At 41.8% G+C, this 25,005-nt stretch overlaps 1 protein-coding gene across 1 annotated transcript in view; it reads right to left on the bottom strand.

The window, feature by feature from the left end:
- MCU (mitochondrial calcium uniporter) overlaps window positions 1-25,005 on the bottom strand; it is a 170,245-nt gene that overhangs the window by 5,942 nt on the left and 139,298 nt on the right. The window contains exons 3-6 of the mRNA XM_058671753.1: window positions 20,893-21,063; window positions 17,965-18,069; window positions 8,043-8,203; window positions 5,971-6,174 (exon numbers count right to left, since the gene is read on the bottom strand). Of these exons, the coding sequence (XP_058527736.1) occupies window positions 5,971-6,174; window positions 8,043-8,203; window positions 17,965-18,069; window positions 20,893-21,063 (641 nt within the window). The remainder of the gene's footprint in view (window positions 1-5,970; window positions 6,175-8,042; window positions 8,204-17,964; window positions 18,070-20,892; window positions 21,064-25,005) is intronic.

Raw genomic sequence — 25,005 nt, 5'->3', positions numbered from 1 at the left:
CCACAATGTTGTAAATGGTTGGAAATATTATGTTGGGGTTTTTAATTGGAATTGGGATGATACTCTGCCGGCTCTACCTTCAGACCAGAGATGGTCTCACCAAGAAACCATTGAACTTACCAGGACAGAAAGATGCTGGACTTTATGCTTGGTAAATACCTCCAATGAAAGAATGTCAACTGAATTTGAACTATGGAAAGGCAACAAGGTGGAGCAATCTGCCGTGGGGGGAGGGTGTGGGGAGGGGCGGGGGGAATCCCAGTGCATAAAAAATGTATCACATAATGCAATGTAATTAATTAAAAAAAATGAAATGCAATAAAAATACATTTAAAAAAATAAAATAAAATACTGAGTAGCCTGGAGAGGATCAAGAGTGATTTCAGCCAAGGTCAGGAGTCTGAGCACAAACGGTAGCAAGGCTGAGGGGCAGGAGCCGTGGGAAGCTAATGAGAAGTCACAAATATGGCCTAAATTAGAAAGAAAAGTAAGACATGCAGGAGGAACTTTTTAACAGTAAAAAGTTAAAAAAAAGATGTCAGTAGCCTACAGGTCTGGATGAAGACAAAGGAGGGAATAAGCAAACAAACAAAAACAAGGACCAAAAAGAAAAGTTAATATAGTAAGAAATGAACATACTAACCTATATCATGAATGCCCAATGATGTGGTCTAACCTATATCCTGAATGCCCAATGATGTGGTCTGGTGAGGCAGAATATAAACAGAAACATAAATATAAACATAAATATAAACAATGACTGTTAGAACTGAGGAGACAAAGCACATTAAATGCTGTGAGTGTTTCCTACTTTTTATTCATTACTTCTCTGCTACATACCTTTTCGGACTTTTCAAAGTTTGCTCACATATTTATTACTTCGCTGTTTTGATTCCTCTAAAACTTATTTTGAACACCTTAGTGCAGCATTTCCATGGAACACCCATGGTCTGGCTGACAGTGGGATGGCTTGTCTACACTGCTGTTGAGGTAGCTCAGATTGGCAGTTATACTTTAATTTTTACTTATTTGAGGCACACACACACACACACACACAGAAGCAGAGAAGGGTGGAGAGAAGAGGGGGCGTGAGATGGGGAGAGGCGAGGGATGGAAAATGATAGGGTTCCTGTTTGCTGGCTCACTCTCAAGTGCCCACAAAGCCAGGATGTAATCGAGGACTCCCATGTGGGTGGCAGGGACCCAGCTGCTTGAGTCATCACGAGCTGCCCTCTTCCTATAGGGTCTGCACTATAGGAAGCTGGAGTGAGGAAGCAGGACCAGATATCTAATCCAGGCAACTCTGCTATGGGAGACATGCGACGTGGGCACCTTAACGGCTGTGCTGTTTCCTTTCCTTATGGCAGCAACTGGTACTCACGTTTCATTGAGAGCATCTCATTTGATTTAATAATTTTCAATGATCTTTCCATTTTATAAAGATTCTTTTGGGATGTAACTTAGTAGTGGGATTTATCATCACACATTGCTTAGAGAGACTATGTTCTGGACAATGCATCGTTAGATGATTTCATCATCATGTTAGTGTCATAGCACGTCTTTACCACGCCCAGATGGTACGTCCCACTGCACACCTGAGCTATATATGTATACATGTGGTTCATCATCGAGAGAAATGCCATTAGGTAGCCAGTGACTATTTAGATTGTTAACAAACGCAGTTTATCATAACACCAATTTAGGAGGGTTTAAATACTGCTCAAGAGGTATTTTGCTTCATATGTTAATTATGAATGCTAGTTAGAAGAATATTTTATCTGAGAAATTGTTTACATTTATCTGGCTAATATTTTCCTACTCATAAAAGAATAGTAAATTCTCTGCTACTGCTATTTATGTAAGTGGTCATATGGGGGTAGCAAGAATGTTTTAGGAATCAGAGATGTGGAACATCTAATAAAACAAGATGTTGAAAATCCCACATGGTAAGGAGAAGAAAAAGATTGCTTGAGCACTGTGTTTAAGCCTAATATTTGTATTAATCTATAGTTCAAGAAAAACATTTACAAAACAGCTTTTAGTGAGCGGACACTATTTGTCTAACATGAAGCTAACAGAAGGCAGCATGATAACTAAGTGGAAAGGGCAGTCTTTGGGCATCAGGTCAACCTGGGTTCAACTCCTCGTCTCAGTTTACTAGACAGAATGCTGGGTAGATCATCTGCAGGGGACCGTGCAGTAGGTGTAGATGGCACGAAGGTGTGAAGAGAACAGCTCCCCTGCTTGGCAGGGCCCAGGGGAGCTTCCAGCTGTTTGGCAGGGCCCGGCGGATTTCTCTCTGACCACCTTGATGCAGTCTCACCACCTTTTTGCATGGACACTCAAGCACCTCGCTAAGAATCCTGTAATCTGTTGAGGCATTGTTTGCCCCTGTGAGATGGCTTTGGCAAGTAATATGAGCTTGAGAGTTAATGTTACTGATAATGTCTTGGTGAGTGGGCCTTTAACCGCGCACAGGAGTACAATTAAACCCATGCCATTTCTGGACACCTTGTTGTGTGCCTACCCATTGTCCTGAAATCTGGCCCAGACATATAGCATGCCTTCTGGGAAATGGCTTAATAAGAATTTTACAAACTAACAGAACTGATGGGAGTATGAGTGGAAACTGCTATGGCAAAAAATATATAGTTACTGTGACCTTAAAGGTTAGCCTGTCCTTGCAACTTTTAGAGCATAGAAAATGCAGCTGTTTTAGCCGTTTTTATAATTTTTTAACTAGAGGAAATATAGGGCAATCCTACTAACATCACAGAGATATGCTTTTGATTATTGTTTAATTGTTTATGGGGTTGTAGGGTTTGCAGTTGTAGGGGGATTTAATGTTTGAAACTTTTTGCCTTAGATCCTTATGTTCTTTTCTTTTGATGTACTTTCCCATTATGTGATAGATAAGTTGTGAAAATAAAATATAGTAGGTAGGAATGTTTTACTGATTAGTAGGTAACCATCTGTGCCTCGGCCTTGGAGTTCTGGCTGTCACCTAATGGCTACTTCTGAAGAATGAATAATGGTTTGCTTTAAAGAAACTGATTATAGTAACTTATAGAATTATCTTTAAGAGCACCTGGTTGACCATGAAGTAAAAATTAATTGGACATCTGTGTATGCTGTCTTAGTTCTAAAGTTAAAGATAAAAAATCAAACGTTTGTGCAGAGGCTAGTGATGTGTCTAAGTAAATAAAAAGGACAGCTTCTTTTGGAGAATAAAGGACATAGCAAGAACGCACCAAGTGTCAGTGTCTGTGTCTTTCTTTATCGCCGACGCCACGCACCCTTCCCGAGCTCCGAACTCTCGGCTGGAGCTGGACTCCGGCAATCATCCTCTCTGAACCTTGGCTCCTTCACCTATACGATGGACGCATGGATGCCAGCATCATGGTACGGTGGGTTCAATCACTGCTTGGGAAACTGGCATCCCATGGGTGCGTGGGTTTGAGTCCTGGCTGCTCCACTTTCGACCCAGCTGCTCTCTGCTAAAGTGCCTGGGAAAGCAGTGGAAGATGGTCCAAATGCTTGCTTCCCTGCCACCCATGAGAAAAACTGACTGGAATTCTAGGCTCCTGGCTTCAGCCTGTGCCCATCCTGGTCAGTGTGGGCCATTTGGGGAGTAAACCTCTTCCACTCTGTAACTCTGCCTTTCAAGTAAATAAATAATTTTTAAAAGAAAATTGAGGTAAATACCGGATTGAGATTAAGTATGTTAATGCAAGTGTTTTTGCTATTGGAAATAAAGCGCCTGATATATAATTAAACTCAGAAAAAGTTAGTTAATATTTTTTAAAAAAGATTTATTATTATTGGAAAGCCGGATATAGAGGAGGAGAGACAGAGAGGAAGATCTTCCATCCGATGTTTCACTCCCCAAGTGAGCTGCCACGGGCCAGTGTGCGCCGATCTGAAGCCGGGAACCAGGAACCTCTTCTGGGTCTCCCACACGGGTGCAGGGTCCTAAAGCTTTGGGCCGTCCTCAACTGCTTTCCCAGGCCACAAGCAGGGAGCTGGATGGGAAGTGGAGCTGCCGGGATTAGAACCGGCGCCCATGTGGGATCCCAGGGCATTCAAGGCGAGGACTTTAGCCGCTAGGCCACGCCGCCGGGCCCCATAAAAAAGTTAGTTAATATTAATGCTGAAGCCACAGACGGGCTTTTATAGAAGTGAAACAATGTTTAATCCCTGGCAATCAAGAAAGTACTATTTTATCCAAGATGAAACTGAGCCACAGGTGTAGAGCTGAAGGCATGGGTGTCTTTATTTCATGCCCTGGTCACTAGGTATTGTGGATATTTGGCACTGTGCGACATGGTAGAGAAACAAACAGTGAAGAAAAGAGAATGCCAGTCTCACAAACGCAGTCTAATCCAAGAGCAATGACACTGTACAGTGATCGTAATGCAAGGCAGCAAGGGATAGTGAAGTAAGAGATGCAATGTACTCAGGAATTCAGAGGAGGGAAAGGAAAACGGTAGTGGGGTGGGGAAGGTGGTCGGAGATTTGTGAAAGGCAAATAAGCAAGTCTTGCACTCTGACAGGTAGAGATCAACAGGGAGAACCTTCCCAGTTTCAAGACTGGTGTGAAGCAGGGAATGAAATGGTAGGAGAATTAGGGGCGTTTTCAAGAACAGAGACTGTAATTTGATTTGGTAATACAGAATATGTACACAAGGAAATCTGCAGACATATGGACAGGAAAGCTAACAACCAACTGTGGACACCCAGTAGTAGTAGATAAAGCAACCTTTAAAGGTATGAGTGTGTGTGGGAGAGAGATGGGGAAAGAGGGAGACACAGAGACCACAGAGTGGTTATGAGCAGGTCCACAGATGCAAGAATAGCAATGAACATGAGGCAAGAATGGTGTGGCTGCTCAGTTCTGTTCAGGGTGACCAGTATCAGTCAGACGCTGACTACGGCCTAGAGGCGCTAGGGAAGCAGCTGAAGGAATACAAACAGTTCATTTTCTCTCTTCTCTATCAGACATATTTGGGAGGCCCAGAAAGGTTAAATAACATTCTTGACCTTTCATTTTCTCACAAACTGAAAAAACAAACAACACCAACAGCTTAGGGCCACTGATCTTACAATAGAAAGAAAACACGCTTTTTGAGAAGCAACTCTCAGCAATCCAAAGAAACCGAAGGAACCAGAAAAAGTTTCTTATATATCTAAGTTCAAATGCTTGTTATTCAAGGGAATGATAGGCTGGATCTGGGGTGGTCATCACATATAGCATAATAAATATCACTAAATTCCTCATACTTCTAGAAATGACACTATGAATTTCCAAGATAATTAAACTAGCACTGGCAACAAAAATAAGTTTGAGCTGCTCAGTAAAGGAGCCTTGGTTGGTAAGAAGAGATCAAGAGTATGAAGTGATTAGGTAGTTAATTTTCATCTTTCTTCAAGGAAGTAAAAACAAACAACAAACAAAAACCCACAAATACCTATCCTCTAAAAATACTTTGCAGCAATTCAGAATTTAATGTATTTCATTGGTTACAACTATTTTTCCATTCCAAGAACTCAATAAAGTGTGACATTCCCCACCCAACTGTTACATTAACTATATATCACACAGAAAACTGAGCCAAAGCAGGTGACCAAGTTACCGTATAGCTGACAGCTCTTCCACTTGGCCTTCTTACTCCATCCTTACTACTGCTTGTCTTTATGAATTTAGTGGCTTCTATGGTTCTCCAAATGGTCTGAGACATCTAAGAAAGCGGAAACCGTGTCTTAAATCTACCTTTGTATCTTTAGCACTGAGAGCAGTGCCTGATAGAAAATGGACATACGTGTGTCTGTGTACCTACCTGTGTGTGTGCGTATATAAAGATAAATTAGTAAAGATACCTGACCTTAAAAAGAATAACAAAAAGGAAGAACATACACAACCAAGACTTCATTATTATCTCATAAAAAATTGACTAGGAGAGGAATTCTTACCTGGCGTGTCATTACAAAATATGCATACATCGCCATGGCACTTCCGTACGTGATGAAGTAGGTGACGGGCTCCATGATGTCCCAGGAATATTCCCACCAGGTAAGCCGGGCCAAAATGCCAAACTGTGTGGCCATGTAGGCAAGGCCACCCCATAGCACCAAAGTGGTTCTCTTCTCAGCTTTTTTGCTAATCTCAATTCGTACCTATCGGGCACATATGACCAATCATAAATAAAGCCTTCTGACATAGAACCAATGAAACATTTTTGAACCTGTACCATTCTTCCTTAAGAAACAAGCTCATAAGAAACAACTTAGTCTTAATTCTAGTAAACATTCATATTACTTGGCTTCTTCACTATTATCTATGGTTTTTTACTAAATAAAATAATTACGTTTGAGAGAGCACTGGTGTTCCATATTTCATCCTAGAAACAGCTGAAAATATGGGAGTGAATAACTCAGTTTCAACAGATCTTCATCTAACCACAAGATTATCTTCTTTGAAAGGGGGAAATGAAAACATACCAGTGTTCTTTCACTGCCACAGATTTAATCTACTGTCAATCTGAATTCACATGGTGTACCCTGGCCCTGGGTAGAATGGCAGTGAGTCAGAGCGTGGCCTCTGGACCTGAGTGGAAGAATTCTCTGCCCTAGTCTGCAAATAACCATTTTAAGGATTAAACAAGACAAGTCCAATAAGAATGCTTAGCATAATTTCCAAGACATAGTAAATCAAGGTACTACAGCTAGGCACCTGCAGAGTCTATATTTACAGACAGACCCCATCGTGACTTGGAAATATTTAGGAAAAAAACAGTGCATTTGTGGGCAACATGCACAGATCTTTTCTTGTCATTAATACAGAATAGGGCCCGGTGCAATAGCCTAGCAGCTGATGTCCTTGCCTTGCATGCGCACGGGTTCTGATCCCGGCAGCCCCACTTCCCATCCAGCTCCCTGCTTGTGGCCTGGAAAAGCAGTCAGGGACAGCCCAAGGCCTTGGGACCCTGCACCTGTGAGGGAGACCTGGAAGAGGCTCCTGGCTCCTAGCTTAAGATCGGCTCAGCTCCGGTCATTGCAGCCACTTGGAGAGTGAATCAGTGGTCAAAAGGTCTTCCTCTCTGTCTCTTCTCTCTGTATATCTGACTTTCCAATAAAAATAAATAAATCTTTAAAAAAAACAGAATAAATGACTTTTTACATAGCATTTCTATGGTATTAGTACGATAAGTAATTCAGAGGACTAAAGCATTTGACAGGAGGATATACACAGGTTATTTGCAAGTCTTATTTTATATGAGAGACTTTAGAATGGTAGATTTCAGAATCTGAGAGGTTGGTTCAGGACCCAACCTCCAAGGGTAGTGAAGAAAAACTATAATTACATCTAAAAAATAAAAAAAAAAACCTGTTTATTAAGGGAAGTTTCCTTGCTTAATCTTTGTAATTTAATTTCTTAAAATTTAAATGCTTGCATCCTTATTTTCAAGATGCTCATTGTGAAACATTCAAAGAAGTATAAAGGAGATCTGTATTAGCATTTCACAACATATTCCTGCTGATTTTGTGTTTGTACATAGACACATAAATATATGCAGCTATATATAAAATACATTTAAAAATTGGATAATAATATATACTGTTTTAGAATTTGTTTACCATAATTCATTATGAATATTTTCTACAGAAAATTAGCTCCACAAAAATCATGTTTAACAACTGCACAATATTCCACATAATATTCACTGTTGACTTGGTTACAATCACTACCCATGTACTCACAACCCTTCCCAATCAGCAATTATTCCAAATCTGTCTGAAAGTGGTAAATCAGGCAAAAGGCAGTGTGGTCAGAAATCAAAGCTCTAAGTTCATCATCAAGGCTCCAAATTTCCTTTCACAATCTTTCCTGAGCTTTCACTGGGAGATGTTTATGGTGTCGTCCTCAAAACCAGTGGACTAAGTTGACTGACATGGCTCAATTGTGTGAAACTTAAGAAGCGAAAACAGAAACCCGTGTGCTCTGGCCGCAAGGCAAGGGCCCAGTGTGAGACGGGGCTGTTCACCTTTTCCAGGGGAGCCAGCTGCTCTTTGAGCGCCTCTAATCTCTCGATGAGCTCCCTCTCCTTGTTCAGCTGGTGCTGCTCGATGCACAGTGTGGTGTACAGCTGCTGGACGAGTGTCTTCACGTCATTCAGTGTGGCCGCATTTTCATGGCTTAGGAGGTCTGAAAAGAAAGGGGTTGCCATCTTGAGAATAGATAATGCCAATCAAGAGTCTCTCTCAGAGACTGGAAACAGCAAGAACAAGTCAGACTGATCCACCACAGGCACCGCACTCCCAGTGTTGCCCGAGGCAAAGCGATGGCTCTTCTCTTGAGAGGAGTTGTGCACGGATATAGAGCAAATTCTTTGTTGGCACAGCAGCCTGAATATTCAGAACAAAACCCACTTTTCCATTCTTGGAAGTCTAAATGCTCACAACCTGTTAAAACTAAGGTGCACATTAAGAAAAGCAATGCTAATAATGATACCCTTTAAATAAAGACAAAAAGATAACGCATGTGTTAGAAATAGGGAAAGAATCAATCTGATTAGGATATTTATTAAAGTGCTATTTATAATTTATGGATTTGCTACTTGAATTAATTTTCTTGAGTAATTCTTGAAGAAAAAATACACAATTTCAGATCTGCAAATTCAAAAGATATAAATAAAAACAACATCCTAATAATCTTAACTTCCATAGCATACCAACTTTCACTCAGTTCTTTTAAGGAAAGACAAAGAACAGCTGTATGGATGTCAACGTCACATCAGTTCTAAAGGGCATGAAATTATAAGAATGACTGAAAGGGAAAAAGCTTCAATTCTTTGATTCGATGGTGTGTATTGAGAATAGCAGCTATTTCCAGAAATCCAAACAATGTGTTTTAAGAATCTAATAAAATCTCAGCTGATTTCAGGTATCAAGGAATTAAAACAAAAACAAAGACATTAGAAGAAAGCCTTTGTTTCAGAATCTTTTTTTTTTTTCAAATGGATTTATTTAATTCAAAGGACAGAATGGGGCCCGGCAGCATGGCCTAGTGGCTAAAGTTCTCGCCTTGAACGCGCAGGTTCTAATCCTGGCAGCTTCACTTCCCATCCAGCTCCCTGCTTGTGGCCTGGGAAAGCAGTCGAGGACAGCTCGTGTTGGAGACCTGGAAGAAGTTCCTGGATCCTGGCTTCAGATTGGCACAGCACCGGCCATTGTGGTCACTTGGGGAGTGAATCATGGGACGGAAGATCTTCCCCTCTGTCTCTCCCCCTCTCTGTATATCTGACTTTGTAATAAAAACAAAATAAATCTTAAAAAAGAATAAAAAGGGAAGAATAACAAAGAGGTATACAGAATAGGGAGATCTTGTATTCCCTGGTTTATTCCTTGGATGCCTGGAACAGCTTCACTTAGGCTAGGCCAGGACCAGGAGGCAGGGACTCCACTGTTGAGTCTTCTGTGAGTGGTTCAGCATGCACAGACTCCAGTGTATTAACAGGAAGCTGGATCAAGCTGGGATTTGAGAAGGTTCCTGAACACGGATTCAGTCTTTGCAAGCAATGGCTTAGCCCATGACATCTCTACACCCAGCCCTAGAATCTTTGTTAGCTTTAAATGTGACTCTGTTAGGCACAGCATAAGGCCAGCCCTCTTCTAAATCAAAATGAGTAAGTCACAGTCAGAATTAATCACATATTTCAGATATTCCTCAAGATGTCATTTGGTACAGCTATTACAAAAATCCAATCAATGAAAACATTCAAATGGGGTATCAATTGGATTAAAGAGCTGAGAAATAGCATCCAGCACAGTATCCTGCATGCTTCAGTGAATGTGCATGGAATTAATGAGATTAAAAAAAAAACAAGAACACTTTTCCAAAAGTCACCTATGGCAACAGCATCTTCTTTGCACTAGTTCTAGCTTCCACTGGCATTTAATTTTCAAGTTTACAATTGCGCTCCACAGGGCTGGAGTCACTTGGCCAGAACGTCAGAGAGAAGTGGCAGAGTCCAGGGCTGCCGACTCCTAGACCTGGGCTGAGCTCTAACACTTCCACTGTACCAACAGTCATAGCTACCCTGTAAGCTCGGCCCCACTTTCAAAAAGAGCCAGCTCCAGAAGGCATGTGTTATCGATTAACGAAATCATCTTGCACAGATTATCCTAGGCTATCCTCAAGATTATAGGACAAGCATGGTGCTGTCAACTTACACACAGACCTGAGAGGTAAGTTTAAGAAATATTATTACACTCCATAATGGATTTAGTCATTCCAGAAGCAGGGTGAGGATCAATTAAGAGGTGATGATTCTTCTGAATGGGGTGTAGTAACGATATTCCCAAACTATCAGAGTTTGTAGGGAGTGGAGAAGCTATGACTTGGGGAACAGTCAAGGACTGTTTCTTCTTTTTAAATTCTACACACTTACTTTTCTAGTTGATTTTCAATTTCACCGTATTTTCAAGATATTATTTGCTTAGAAACCCAAGGAAGTAAGGAAGGGGGCAGGGAGGGAAGAAAGGAATCTGACAGAAATTTTCTCTTTCCTAACAAAGCCTGGACATGATGAAAATAATATAGGGAATATATTAGAAAATAATAATATAGGGAAACATAATCTGAGGATCTATAACCCTTGAAATCAGGCTTAACATTTATTTTACAGGAAAAGTAAGTTTCCATTAGAATGTTATTCACTGAAGACTTCTCAGTTTAAGAATTAATATTCAGAGGCTAGAGCTGCAGTGCGCTGCATAAAACCACCACCTGAGATGCCAGAACCCTGGTGTGCCTGCTCTTATCCTAGCTGGTCCACTTGTGATCCAGCTCCCTGCTAACGGCCTAGGGGAGCTGTGCAGGATGCTCCTTGTCCTTGGGCCCCTTCACCTGCGTGGGAGATGCAGAAAAAGCTCGTGGCTCCTGGCTTTACCCAGCTGCAGCCCCTGAAGCCACTTGGGGAATGCATTAGCAGACAGGAGATCTCTGTATTTCCCTCTCTCCCTCTCTAACTCAGACTTCCAAACAAATAAATAAATCCTCAAAAAAGAAAAAAATATAATCAACATGAGTGAAAACTGCACAGTTTTACTGTAAATTTAAACAAATTTTGGTGGCTGCAGAAATGCTGATCAGAGGATGTAAAATTCTGGTTTACTATATTGCATTATATTCTTGAAAACTGCTAGGAGAGTAGATTTTAAGTGTTCTCTTAACACTTAAGTAAACATTTTGCAAGGAAATGTATATTGTAATTAGCTTAATTTGGCTTTTCCAGACCTGTATATATCTTGCACAACACTACATAATAAATACAGAGAGAGAGACAGAGAGACAGACAGACAGATTCTTCTATAAAACAACACATGCCTTTTGGCTGCCCAAGCTGCATCCGCAGACCAGCCACTGTGCCCTGCGCAGCAGAGGCTTCGACCCCACCCCACACAGATTGCTTTCATCTGAATTTCTATCTTGGTTACTCCCAACACAGAACAACAGAAACAATTCCAGCTCAGCAGACTGACAAGCTGTAAAACCACTCTAAAACAGTTGTGAAGATTTCATCACACCAGGGCATAATGAATTCATTCTGTTTTAGAACTGCTATGTTGTACATTGTATGAGTGCTTGCACCTTTAACTGAGCTGCTTATTTCATAGTTTGTAAATATGTTTCACTTTTGTCTTTTGCTATACAGACTGTTGCAACCTCAATGATTTTGAATATATGTCACTTTAGGAAGTGTATGTGTATATATATAGGAAAAAGTACTATGTCAAAGGTATATGGATCAGAAACTCGAATTCTGAGCAAGAAACAAATGCTAACCATACTGAAGCAATCCAGAGAGCAGTGCTGTTACAATCTGCAAGTGAAAGACCTTCCTAACTGTAACAACTCTGAAGCCATTAGAGGAAAAACCGATGTAAAGTGTTTTATTTTCTACATAAAAGGAGCCATAATATGAATATCAACTTTTTTCTGAAGATTTATTTTCACTGGAAAGTCAGACATACAGAGAGGAAGACCTTCCAACCACTGATTCACTCTCCAAGCGGCTGCAATGACCGGCACTGAGCTGATCTTAAGCTAGGAGCCAGGAGCCTCTTCCGGGTCTCCCACGTGGATGCAGGGTCCCAAGGCTTTGGGCCGTCCTTGACTGCTTTCCCAGGCCACAAGCAGGGAGCTGGATGGGAAGCGGGGCCACTAGGATACGAACCAGAGCCCATTTAGGATTCTGGCTCATGCAAGGCAACAACTTTAGCCACTAGGCTACAGTGCCGAGTCCATGAATATCAACTTTTAAACGAATTAAAAATAGTAAAGCAAGTTAAAATCGCAATGTGAATATTAAATTTTTAAAAGATTTATTTATTTTGAAAATCACAGTTACACAGAGAAAGGGAGAGACAGAGAGAAATCTTCCATCCACTTGTTTACTTCTCCAAATGGCTGCAATGACCAGGGCTGGGCCAGGCCTAAGCCTGGACCCACGTGGGTGTACGGGACAGCACTTGGACCATGTTCTGCAGTTTTCCTAGGCCTTTCGCAGGAAGTTGGTTTGGAAGTTGAACAGCTGGAACATATCTGGGGCCCTTGAGGGAGGCAGGCTTATCAGGTATAGCTCTGCCTGCTATGTTACAGGACTGGCCCCAGTTAGTATCCTTATGAGTACAAACCAGGGAAGCCCTTCTAGATACAAAAGGACAACGCTGTAGTTTTTAAAGTTTTCTTGAAGGTAATATGTTGCTAAGGTATTGTTATGGTAGAAGAAAATAGGCCCATGCCCTTGACCCTGCAAAAAAATCTGTTCCTGTATGTAGAGACAAAGTTGTACGAAGAGGAAAAATCAGTCTGCTAAAAGCTTAACTATACTTTAGGGTGACTGGTGTGTGCTTCACTAACATGCAATTAGATGTTTATTAGTGTTTCTGTACACACCATCAATTCTGGGATAATTAAGGTGTAGAAGGGCAGAGGAGATATGTAACAAACGGTTATTAACAATTCTCAGCTACAAACCTGGTTTGGGCTTCTGGAGTCTCTAAAAAGGTAGCGGTTCTTGTGGATGAATGGTTTGCCCATTCCAATCTCTCTACCCACTGACATCATTAAGAGAAGCAAGGTCTCCAACACTGTGAAAAGGGCTTTGTGGTGTCAATCACAGTGATTTTCCTTTGCAGGAAACATAATTACCAGTGACACAGGGCATATTCCCTTCCCTAAGATGAAGGGCAGGGTAGTTAAGCACCACTGCCACGTCCACCACAATAAAGGGCTTTTTATGTTCCTTTCCATATGTTTTCCTCTCTTCCAGATTTAGATTAAATTATAAACTTGTCTAATTGCAGAAATAGTTACTCCTCCCATCCTTCAGTGGTCAGAGAGGAAATCGGCTAAATATAGCTACAGGAACCAAAGAATGTGACACAGCTTGCATCCAGCCCTACCGTCCTGACACGTTCCCTGTTCCATTTCTGTTTCCTCCTGCCACTTCCCTTCAAGTCTGGGGTTGGGTACAAGCTTTTGAGCGTCCATGACTCCGAGGGACAGTCAATCCCACATACACATTAAATGTGGCTTTACTAGATTTGTTATGAACAAGCCCTCTATCCTCAATGCCTCGAGATGTGGGGAATTAGGGCATACCAGCAAACTGCATTTTATAGAGCATTTTTAGTTCCCAGGTGCTGCTCAGAAACAGGGAAAAGAATAAACAGGAGAGAGAAATGACAGACAAAGGGGGTGAGGCGTGAACAGAAACATTTGTGTCAAAAAGTAAATAACTGTCCTAGGAAACTGTTCCTTCCTGAACTAGTTTCGCTTTTATAAAGCAAACCTCATCCATCTGTCCCACCCTGTGTTACTCTTTGTTATCTGATGCCCAAGGCAGTTGTACAGCACTTTCTTTCCAACATCTACTCTTTTCACTGAAGAGGTACAGTGCAGTGTGTCAAGCACGTGGCACAGTGGTTAGGACACAGCTGGGGATGCCCGCACCCATCTCACATCTGGGTACAACTCCTGGCTTTGCTCCCTATGCCAGGTTCCTACAATCTGCATCTTGGAAATCAGAAGGTGATGGTTCAAGTAATTGGCTGCCTACCTCCCTCAGTGTGGGGCTCAGGGGCAAAGAGGTGACAAAGTCAACAAGGTGGCGACTAACAGCAAGATGGCGGCCAAGGACAGAGTCCTGGGCATGAACCAGGGCAGGGGTCAAGTTGTTTCAAAGAAAGACTGATTGGCCAGGGGCCATTCCGTTCACCTGCCGCTGGCCTATGGGAGGTGGCTTCCGCAGTCATGTTCCTAGTAATTAGCTACTAGTTCTCCCTTCCTGGAATTCCTGGCCTGAGGTTATTCGTTACCATACATAAGAAACTGAATTTCCCAAATAAATCGGAACTGCTCAGACAGAACCCCCGTCCATCTGTTTGTTTCTTGTGTGCCGGGAGGCTGGATGGCAGGCAGTAGGCTCACCCCCTCCAGTAATGGGGTACTAGAAGAATCTGTGGGGGAGACCCCAGAGAATCCGATCCTAGGTTCCTGCTAATCTGTATCTTGGAAATCAGAAGGTGATAGTTCAAGTAGCTGGCTGCCTACCTGTCTCAGCAGGCACCTGCACTGGGTCCAGGTTTTGGCCTGGCCAGACCTGGCTGTTGTCAACATTTGCAGAGTGAATCAATACATGAGAGATTTCTGTCGTTTTAGTCTCCCTGCCTTTCAACTAAATAAAAGTATTTTTAAAAAAGAGTCATAATGGGCCCGGCGGCATGGCCTAGCGGCTAAAGTCCTCGCCTTGAAAGCCCCAGGATCCCATACGGGCGCCGGTTCTGGTCCCGGCAGCTCCACTTCCCATCCAGCTCCCTGCTTGTGGCCTGGGAAAGCAGTTGAGGACGACCCGATGCCTTGGGACACTGCGCCCGCGTGGGAGACCTGGAAGAGGTTCCAGGTTCCCAGCATCGGATCGGCGCGCACCGGCCCGTTGCGGCTCACTTGGGGAATGAATCATCGGACAGAAGATCTTCCTCTCTGTCTCTCCTCCTCTCTGTATATCTGGCTGTAATAAAATGAATAAATCTTAAAAAAAAGATCATCTGTTGGCTCACTGCCCATATGGCCATAATGGTCACAGTTGGGCTAATCCAAAGCCAGGAGCTAGAGCTTCCTCTGGATCCCCTATTTGAGTGCAGGATCCCAAGGTTCTTGGCTATTCTCCACGGCCCTCCCAGGCCACCAGCAGGAGCTGGACCCTTAGGGGACCAGCTGAGACTCAAATCATTTGTCACATGGGATGCCAGGGCCTGGATACATGAATTTAAATATTAAAAAGATGTTTTGAAATTCTGTATCTGTATTGTTGCTGAGTTGATCATATTTTGCTCACAAATATACAACTGCACCTACGAATGAAAGACTTTTGACTCTTGCAAATCTCTTACTCTGATTATCACAGAGAAGCTAGATCAATAGCCCAGTTTGAAGATACAGATATAAGGCAGAGGGTTGGGGCAGCCAGCACTACACAATCAAATGAATTCCCCGCCTTACTTTTCAGTTTCTCGCTTTACCTTCCTTAGTCAACTTGCGAATCATCTTATTTGAAAACATAAAATATTTATTTCTGCTCAAAAACATAGTATTGAATAAGTGCTTGTTATTTATTAGCTAAAATATCATTAGCTTTGGACAATATATAGAAGTTCTTTGATTTTCTTGATTGCTACATTGTGTATAGGCATATGTTAGCAAATTTTTATAATGTTACCATCTCAACAAAAATATACATAGAATGAACTACATAATTCACAAAAGACCTGAGTTCAATGATACTTGTATTTCTATTATTTTAAAAGAAATTCTAGTGCAGGAATAAAAAAGAAAAGTATATTAACAAAGCTGATAAACCCAAGTTATTTCAAAGCTGGTGTACCCAAGTTATTTCAGCTCAATCAAATCTGATTCAAGGTTTTACCACTTAAAAGAACATTTAAATTAAAAAAAATTTTGTTGGAAAGGCAGATCAGATTTACAGAGAGGAGGAGAGACAGACAGCAAGATCTTCCATCTATTTATTTACTCCCCAAATGGCTGTAACAGCTGGAGATGAGATGATCTGAAGCCAGGAGCCAGTGAGCCTCTTCCGGGTCTCCCATGTGGGTGCAGAGATTCAAGGCTTTGGGCCGTCCTCAACTGCCTTTCCAGGCCACAGGCAGCTGGATGGGAAGTGGAGCAGCTGGGATATGAACTGCACTCATATGGGATCCAGCACTTATAAGGTGAGGATTTAGCTAACTGAGCCATCATGCCAGGCACAGGATACTTTTCCATTCTTACTACTTAAAAGGATATGTCTCTAAACTTTTTTTTCCTCAAGCTAGTTCTTTGTAACCTGGCTGGAGCAAAGAAGATACTCCAGCCTCTGAACAGCCATCCAGTTAACTACACCCCCACCCCCGAAGTAATTAGCAGAATCCAGGTTAAGAGATGAGTCACTTCTAGTTGGCTGAGGATCTGTGAAAGAAAGGACAGGATCTCTCAAGCCTTCAAGGTGATTTATTCTTTTTTTAAAGTTAAGATTTATTTATCTGAAAGGCAGCAGGGGCTGGGGGAGGAGAGAGAGAGAGAGAGAGAAGGAATTTCCATCCACTGGTTCACTCCCCAAATGGCTGCAACAGCTTGGGCTAGGCTAGGCTAGGCGCCTGCTGCTTCCTCTCTGTCTCTCATGTGAGTGCAGAGACCCAAGCACTTGGGCCATCTTCCACTGCTTTTCCAGGCTATTAGGAGGGAGCTGGACTGGAAGTGGAGCAGCCAGGACACAAACCGGTGCCAGTATGGGATGAAGTGCTGCAGGCTTAACACACTATGACATAGCACCAGCCCCTTTGAGGCAATTTTGCCATGAGGAAACACGGTTAGGAGGAAAGAGGGAGATGGGTATCATAGGCAGAGGAAAGAAAGGTGAGCAAATACTGGATGGCATGGTTAGTAAAACAATACACAGAGGAGGAAAAGTAGGTAAGGTGTAACATAGCAAAGAGACAATTTAACAAGCTAGATGTGGACCAGATTATAGGGGCATCTGATATTTCAGCCTTCACTCAAAAGCAGAATCAAAAAGAAGGGTTATCTTAGGAGGCTAATCCAGGAAGTGGTGGCAGTGGAAGGTGTATTGCAAATAGCCGTTAAGTGACAATGTCAAAATGAGAAAGTAACCAAAGTAGACACAACTTAAAATCTTATTTCAGAGGGTTATTTAGCCATCAGTATTGTACAGAGCCCCACAGAATCTGGGCTGACAAGAAAACTCAGATACCACGTATTTAAGATTTTGGTATTTTATTCATAATGGATTGTTTTGGTACTCCCTTCAATTTTTTCAAAACAGTGTTTTAAAATCTTACTTATCTTGATGACTAAGCTTTTAGTCACCTCTTAAAATCTGCACCTGAGGTGAGTACCTCAACTTTTCATACACAGTCATACATAGGGTCAGAAATTCCTAAGGTCTATTGTACAATAACTGACTTTCAAACTGCTAACCTTAAGTCATCAAAATTGAAAAGATTAGTATCTGTTATAGTGTGAAAGAGATCAGGGATGCCCAAACTTTGTTTTTTAGAATTTCCTTTATGTTGTTATTAAAATGACTGAGCTGGTACAGAAGGAAGGCATTTCTTCAGGTAAGACATCCATTCATGTGAAATGCAGGCCTGCCAGTTAATAAAACATCTCAGCGTTGAAACAGAATCTAGGTGGTTTCAGTCAATAAACTTGCCACGTACTAGGAACTCAATGAGTAGCTCAACTGAGCAGGAATCCACCTACACAGAACATGGTCAGTGTTCTCTGAGTACTGTCTGTTTCTCAGGTTACCCAGGGAAAAAAACAAAGTTCTTTCCAAAAGCCACCCCCATACTTCTGGGCCAGTGTTCAGGTCGATGTCTTACCTCTCTTTGGTGGCCGCACATGATACGTGAAGTCATTGATGACCAGCTTGAAGTCATCAAGGAGGAGGAGGTCTATTCCCGTGGAAGCAGCAACTCGTACCCCATCTGTGGAAATGTTGGGTAAGACTTGTCATATGTCTGCCATTACGTAAGAATGGTCAGGAAAAAGTGACCCCTAAAACAGACTTTAGCAATGATCTCTTTCCTGTTTATAGATTATAGTTAGTGATCCATTTTTTTATTGGAAAGTTGATTTAAAGAGAAGGAAAGACAGAGATAAAGATCTTCCATCTGCTGGTTCACTCCCTAAGTGGCTGCAATAGCTGAAGCTGAGCTGATCCAAAGCCAGGAACTTCTTCGGGGTCTCCCACGTGGGTATAGGGTCCCAAGGCTTTGGGCCATCCTCAACTGCTTTCCCAGGCCACAAGCAGGGAGCTGCATGGGAAGTTGGGCAGCTGAAATAGGAACCGGTGCTCATATGAGATCCTGGCGCATGCAAGACGAGGACTTTAGCCACTATGATATTGCACCAGGCCCTGCAGTTAGCTTTTTACCTCATCTCCAGTTCTATGCTAACCAAAGCTTAGAGTGAATGATGCTCTTTCTTCACAGGCCTCAGTTCTGTGATGATTTAGCAGCTGCTTTTCCTGCAGAACTGTATGAACGAGTGAAATAATGACTGGCCACAGATCTAGAGATTTCTGTTTATGACGGAAACAGTAAAAGCACAAAATTCTACCATTAAGGAGCTTTGCAGTAGAGTCACCGCTAAGTTGCCAGTAATTCAGCTGGGAACAATGCTAAGGATAGTAACCAACACGGTCTACTAATTCTGTTACTAAATGAGTTGAGAACTGACTATAATTAAGATACTTGCAAGTATAGACAGTCAGTTGTTGCTAATAAGTGGTGAATCCAGGAGAAGGGTAAGTGGGTGTTTACAGTATTGATTTTTGTAGTTTTCAATAATTTGGAAATTTTCAAAGTATAAACAGGACAAAAATTAAGGCATTTTAAGAAATAAGCAAATGAAACATGGGGCTGGGCACTGTAGCACAGCATGATAAGCTTCTGCTGTGAAAACCCATCTCCCATAGGGGAGGTGTCAGTTGAAACCTGGCCGCTCTGTTTCTGATCCGGCTGCCTATAATGCATCCTGGGAGACAGCAGGTGTGGTTCAGGTGCCTGGGCTCCTATTCCCCACATGGGAGACCCAGATGGAGCTTCGTGCTTCTGGATTCTGCCTGGTCCAGTCCTTGATGCTGTGGGAATCTGATGAGTGAACCAGATCTCTCTCTCTCTCTGCCTTTGTAAGTGGATAAAAATAAAACATAAAAAAACCCCAAACATACCTCATGTCAAATGGGAATTTTTAGTGTCTTAACATTCTTTTTAAACCACGAAATTTCAGTTTTTTGTAAACTTGTATGTGAAAAACATAATAAGATCCAAGAGAATTTATAATATTTCCTATCTCTAGAGATGAAGACTCAACTGGTAGAATAATAAATTCTGCAGCAAAGGTGCTGATCAAAGGTCTGGACAACATGAAAATCGGACTAGCTGTTCCTCCTTGTCCGTGGCATGCTATGTAAGTAGTTTCTGAATGAGACACAATGCTGAACCTGGACGATCTGAGAACCCCTGGAAAACAAGTAGCATTGCTTTCTGACATATGCTAATCAAAAACATGTTTTTTTTTTTTAAGATTTATTTTTATTGGAAAGGCAGATATACAGAGAGGAGGAGAGACAGAGAGGAAGATCTTCCGTCTGATGGTTCACTCCCCAAGTGAGCCGCAACGGCTGGAGCTGAGCCAATCCGAAGCCAGGAGCTAGGAGCTCTTCCAGGTCTCCCACGTGGGTACAGGGTCCCAAAGATTTGGGCCGTCCTCGATTGCTTTCCCAGGCCACAAGCAGGGAGCTGGATGGGAAATGGAGTTGCCGGGATTAGAACTGGCGCCCATATGGGATCCCAGCACATTCAAGGCAAGGACTTTAACCACTACACTATCACGCTGGGCCCCAAAAACATGGTTTGTAAAGTTAACAGTATGTGATCCTTTCACAGTGATGTGTGCCTAGATATAGCCTGGGGGAAATTGAGGAGTTTCTGGGAATTAATAAGGAATGTGTGTGTGGGGGGGTGGGCAGGCAGGGTATTGTTCGGTTAGCAGTTGAGCTGCTGTTAGGGATACCTGAGTTTGGGTTTCAGCCTCACTCCCTATTCCAGCTTCCTGCTAAAGTTTACCTTGGGAGACAGTAGGCAATGGCTCAGTCTTCAGCCACCTGGGAAACCTGGATCAAGTTTCCGGCCTCAGGCCTGCTCTGCTTCAGCCCCAGCTGCTGCCAGCATTTGGAAAGTGAACCAGAGGATGGACATTCTTTCAAATAAACTTGTCAAAAATGCCTCAAAGTTTTTTTTAGGGGGATTCCCCTGAACAAAATGGAGGAATCAAAGCATTAATCAAAAAAAGATGGAAAATGGAGTAGATGAATCAACCACCTCAGCTTTATGCTTGCAGCGGAAAACTGGACAAGGGGAAACCCTAAGACGGACTATGTCAATCAGTGGACTCTGCACCAGCCTCATCATACCTGGACTGTTGCTGATGATATGTTGGTGCTTCTAATTGATCGAGGTGACGCTCTGCTGGCTCTGCCTACAAACCTGAGAGGGCCTCCCTAAGAGGCGGTTGAACTTGAACTGGACAAGTGGGATGCTGGACTCTGTATGGTGTAAACTTTTAATTAGGGAATCTCAACGGAACTTGAGCTGTGGTTATGCATCAAGGTGAAGGAATTCATGATGGGGGAAGGGTTTGGGGTGAAGGGGGGGGGAATCCCAGTACCTATGAAATTGTGTCATGTAATGCAATGTAATTAATGAATAAATGAATATTAAAAAAAAAAAAATGAAAAGTAATACCTGATGAGTAGACTGCAACTCTGTCAATTCCCCGGTCCTCTTCCTGCAGCTGTCGTAAAAACACACCCACAGAGTCGGAGATGGGCTTGAGTGTGAACTGGCAGCGCTCGCGCCGGGATGGCAGCCTCACAGATATCACAGGCAGTCCATTCTGGTAAACCACTGTCACATCTGAAGCAAAAGCACCACCACATACGATCATTAGAGTAATTATACGTGAAAGCTCTTTGCCCACGGCTGGGAGTATTTTATTATTATTGATGATTAGTGGGGTTTGAAATATTTTCAAATCAGAGCCAAGCTGGCAGCTACGACACGCTGGGGATCCCTCCCTTCAGAGGCACCAGTGCCCAAAGCCACACACACTCCAAACCTCCCTTCACAAGAGCTACAGAAGCTGGATGAGACCACAGAGTCATCTTGTTAGAATCCTAAGAAAAGTCACACTGCAGAAAGGAGGAATGAAAAGGGATGCCTTGTCAGTCTTCACAGAAGTATTCATGGGCTTAGAGAGAACCAACAGGTTGTTCAGGATTTCTAGAAGGACAGTCATAAAAGCAGCCTGATGGTTGTGACTCACCATAAGGCACGGTTGATGCTGTGCAGCAGCAGACATCAAGGCTGCCAGAGAACCATGACCTCACTGAAGAGCCAAATAAGATTTGAGAAACCAACATCTAGGAACTGAAATGCCCAAATGTTCAGATGAAGTTTTCAAAACGGCTGTTTCAGGGAAACTCAACAAAATGCAAGAGAAGACAGAGAAAGGATTTGATATTTAACAGAGTCTTGATAAAGAAATAGAAATGAAAAATACATCAAGCAGCTTCCCTTCTACTAAAAAGTACACTAAGTGAAATTTAAAACTTGTAGAAGCAAGCATCGGGAGAAGACGAGATGGAGCGGAAGAAATCCATGAGCTTAAAGTCAGGCTATTTGAAAATTACAATTGAAAAGAACAAAGAAGAATGAATTAGGAATAATGAAGAAAGCTTTATAGAAACAGGGAATAGCAATAAAACAACAGATATGTGAATTACTGAGATTCTAGAGAGATCCAAGAATGCCAAGGTGGCAGAACGTATGTTCAGAGATGTAAAGACAGAAAACCTCCTGAACCTACACAGAGACATACTGATCCAGCTTCTTGCTAAGCTGCCTCGGAGGCAGCAGATGATGGCCCAAATATTTTGGTTTCTACCACCAAAGTAGATCTGAGTGGGAGATCCAGAAAAAACTCCTGGTTTCACCCTGGACTACCCCTGTTGTTACAGGCATCTGGGAAACAAACAAGCAGATGGAAGATCTCTTTCTCTGCTACTCTGCTTTTCAAATAAATAAATCTTAAAAAAAAAAAGCAGATTTAAACAAATGTTTCTCCAAGAAAGATACACAAATGGCCAATAGGTACATGAATAAATGCTGAACGTAACTGATCATCAAGGAAGTGCACATCAAATTCACAATGAGATGGCACCTTACTTCAGTGCAAACAGTAATTATCAACAAGACAAAAGATGAAAAGTACTGGTGGTGGTGGTGGTGGTGGTGGTGGTGGTGGGGTCTGGCATGGTGGCATGGCCAGCTACTCTTCTGCCTGTGGTTATGGCATCCCATATGGGTGCCAGCTGTTCCACTTTGAATTCAGCTTCTTATTTATGGCCTAGGGGAGCAGCAGAGGATGATTCAAATTTTTGGGCCCCTGCACCTATGTGGCAACCCAAAAAAGCTCCTGGCTTCAGATCGGCTCAGCTCTGGCCGTTGCAGCCACTTGTGGAATGAACCAGTGGATGGTAGAATTTCTCTCCATCTCTCCTTCTCTCTATAAATCTGACTTTCCAATAAAAATAAATAAATCTTAAAAAAAAAGAAAATGTGGCACACATACACAATGGAATATTACTCAGACACAAAATGATGAAATTTTATTGTGCATAATAGCACGGATGGAAACAGAGGTCATCATGTTCAGTGAAATCAGCCAAGTACAGTACAGTATGATGAACATCCCATGATAGCACTCATACATGGAGTCTAAAAAACAGGTGATATCATAGAGGTTAAAATTTAATGGCAGTTACCAGAGGCTGGGGAAGAATGGGGAAGGAGAGATGGTGAGGGGTTGATGGGTACTAGGTTATACCAAGATAAGAATAAAGTTTTGAGATTCTGCTGCACAGCAGAATGAAATAAGCCAGTCAGAGAGACAATACCATCTGTTCTTATCTTGGAGCTAATATAAATAAATGCCTGTATGCATCAGTTTTCCTGCAAATAGTGTTTTGTCAAACTTTATTTTAAATCTTTATCAAATAAATACTTAAAATGATAAACTATTATAGTTTTAATTAATCATGGCTAATGAAAATTAACTGCATTTGAGTGAAACAGACATGTTTTTAGTCTGATTGTTGTTTATAGTCCTTGCATATACTCCTGCTGAGCCATGTAACTTTTATTTTTTACTTGTAGTACCCTTTATTTAGTGGAGCCTTAAACCTTTCGCTATAAATGTAAATTAACAATATTATCTCAAAAATAAAAAAGGGGGAAAAAGAAGTCTTTTAGAATTGAACTTTTTCAAAGAATACTTAAGAATATCCCTTTTAATTTTTTTGTTGAACTAACTTATCACTTAATTTATTTCTCAGGAAATGGGCCAGTAACTGACTTCTGAGTGGTTCAGGAGAGGCCTTCTTGAGAACATGAAGTCAAGTTCTTGGTATTGGTGAATAAATGCCAAACTTTCACTTTGCAAGATTTTCTTAAGTGGACAGAGATTGTTGGACCAGATTCCACAGCCTGCAGGAGATAGCTCTTTGAGACCCCAAACTTTCAAGAATTCCTACAGAATGACATCTTAAAGAACACTGATGAGTGAGACTCTTACTCAAGGACAATCAATCCACATTCATAGTACAATATCATATCCCAGGCACGGATAAATAAGCATTTCATTCAATGGACATATTTTGATACAATCCCTTTCATGTTCTCATTAACATCTTCCTGAGCTTAACCTGATGGAAAAGCTAAATGATCTGGGATTTCATTGAGACAGACAGAGAGAGAGACACACACACACACAGAGGAGAGAGACTGTTATAAGCTAGACAACTGAAGAAATAGCTCCAAGAGTATAGCACAAAATTCATTATTTTTTATCTTTTCCTCAGTCTTGATTGGCAGCTCCGGCATCCATATGAACTCTGGTTCCAGTCCTAGCTCTTATTAGCAGCACTGAGAACTACTCATTTTTATTATATCTCTGATAATTAATATTACTTAGGAAGCTGTTCTACCCTGGTCCTGTGGTTCAGAATGTGGCCACAGCCTCAAGGATGCAACACAGATTTAATGAACTCTTGCTGTGCCTCCCTCCTTTCTGATCTCCAGGTCACAGATCCTGCCCTCTGTGGCATTCACCTCATTTCTTCATTTCCCATAGTTGGCCCGGTTTGCTTTCTCCTCCTAGTAATGTAACTTAGAAGCTGTCTCGGGCTGTAAGCTGAGGCAGCACAGGGTTCAACCCTTTCTTTCTTTCTTTTTTTTTTCAGGGTTGATAGTACAACGTCTGAAAACAATCATTTCAGACACTTTGCCTGGAGTTCGGGTTGTTTACCGAAGGACAGTAGTTCCCATTGTGAATACACAGCCTGAATTTTTGCACAAAACTAAATGGAAGCAAAATCAGAAATCTATATTGCCCACTAGGCTCCTAAATCTGTGTTGTGAAATCTGTTCACCTTATATAAATTACTTTTGTAAAAGCAACTTAAAAAAAATTTCTAAAAAACACTTCCAAAGCAGTAGTTTATGTTTCCTAAGGAAGAACAGGTTGAAGTGAAATATGAAGTTAATGTATAGCATATGCTATCTAAAGTTTGCAACAACAGCTTACTGTCATTTCCCTTAGTTTTTTCTAAGAGAATCACTAGCAATCAATCTAGTGGTATCCCTTTAAAGTCTCAGGCAATGACATATGAATATTTTCTCCCCCATGGGTAGTAATGATGATGACGATATCAAACTGTGGTAGCTGATTTACACACCTGGTATTTTCACCCCCAATGACTCATTTTCAGTATGTGAAAGCAACCAACTAAACAAAAG

Source organism: Ochotona princeps, chromosome 13, assembly GCF_030435755.1.
Source record: "Ochotona princeps isolate mOchPri1 chromosome 13, mOchPri1.hap1, whole genome shotgun sequence".
Classification (NCBI taxonomy): domain Eukaryota; kingdom Metazoa; phylum Chordata; class Mammalia; order Lagomorpha; family Ochotonidae; genus Ochotona; species Ochotona princeps.
This window is presented reverse-complemented; position numbering and strand designations above follow the sequence as displayed.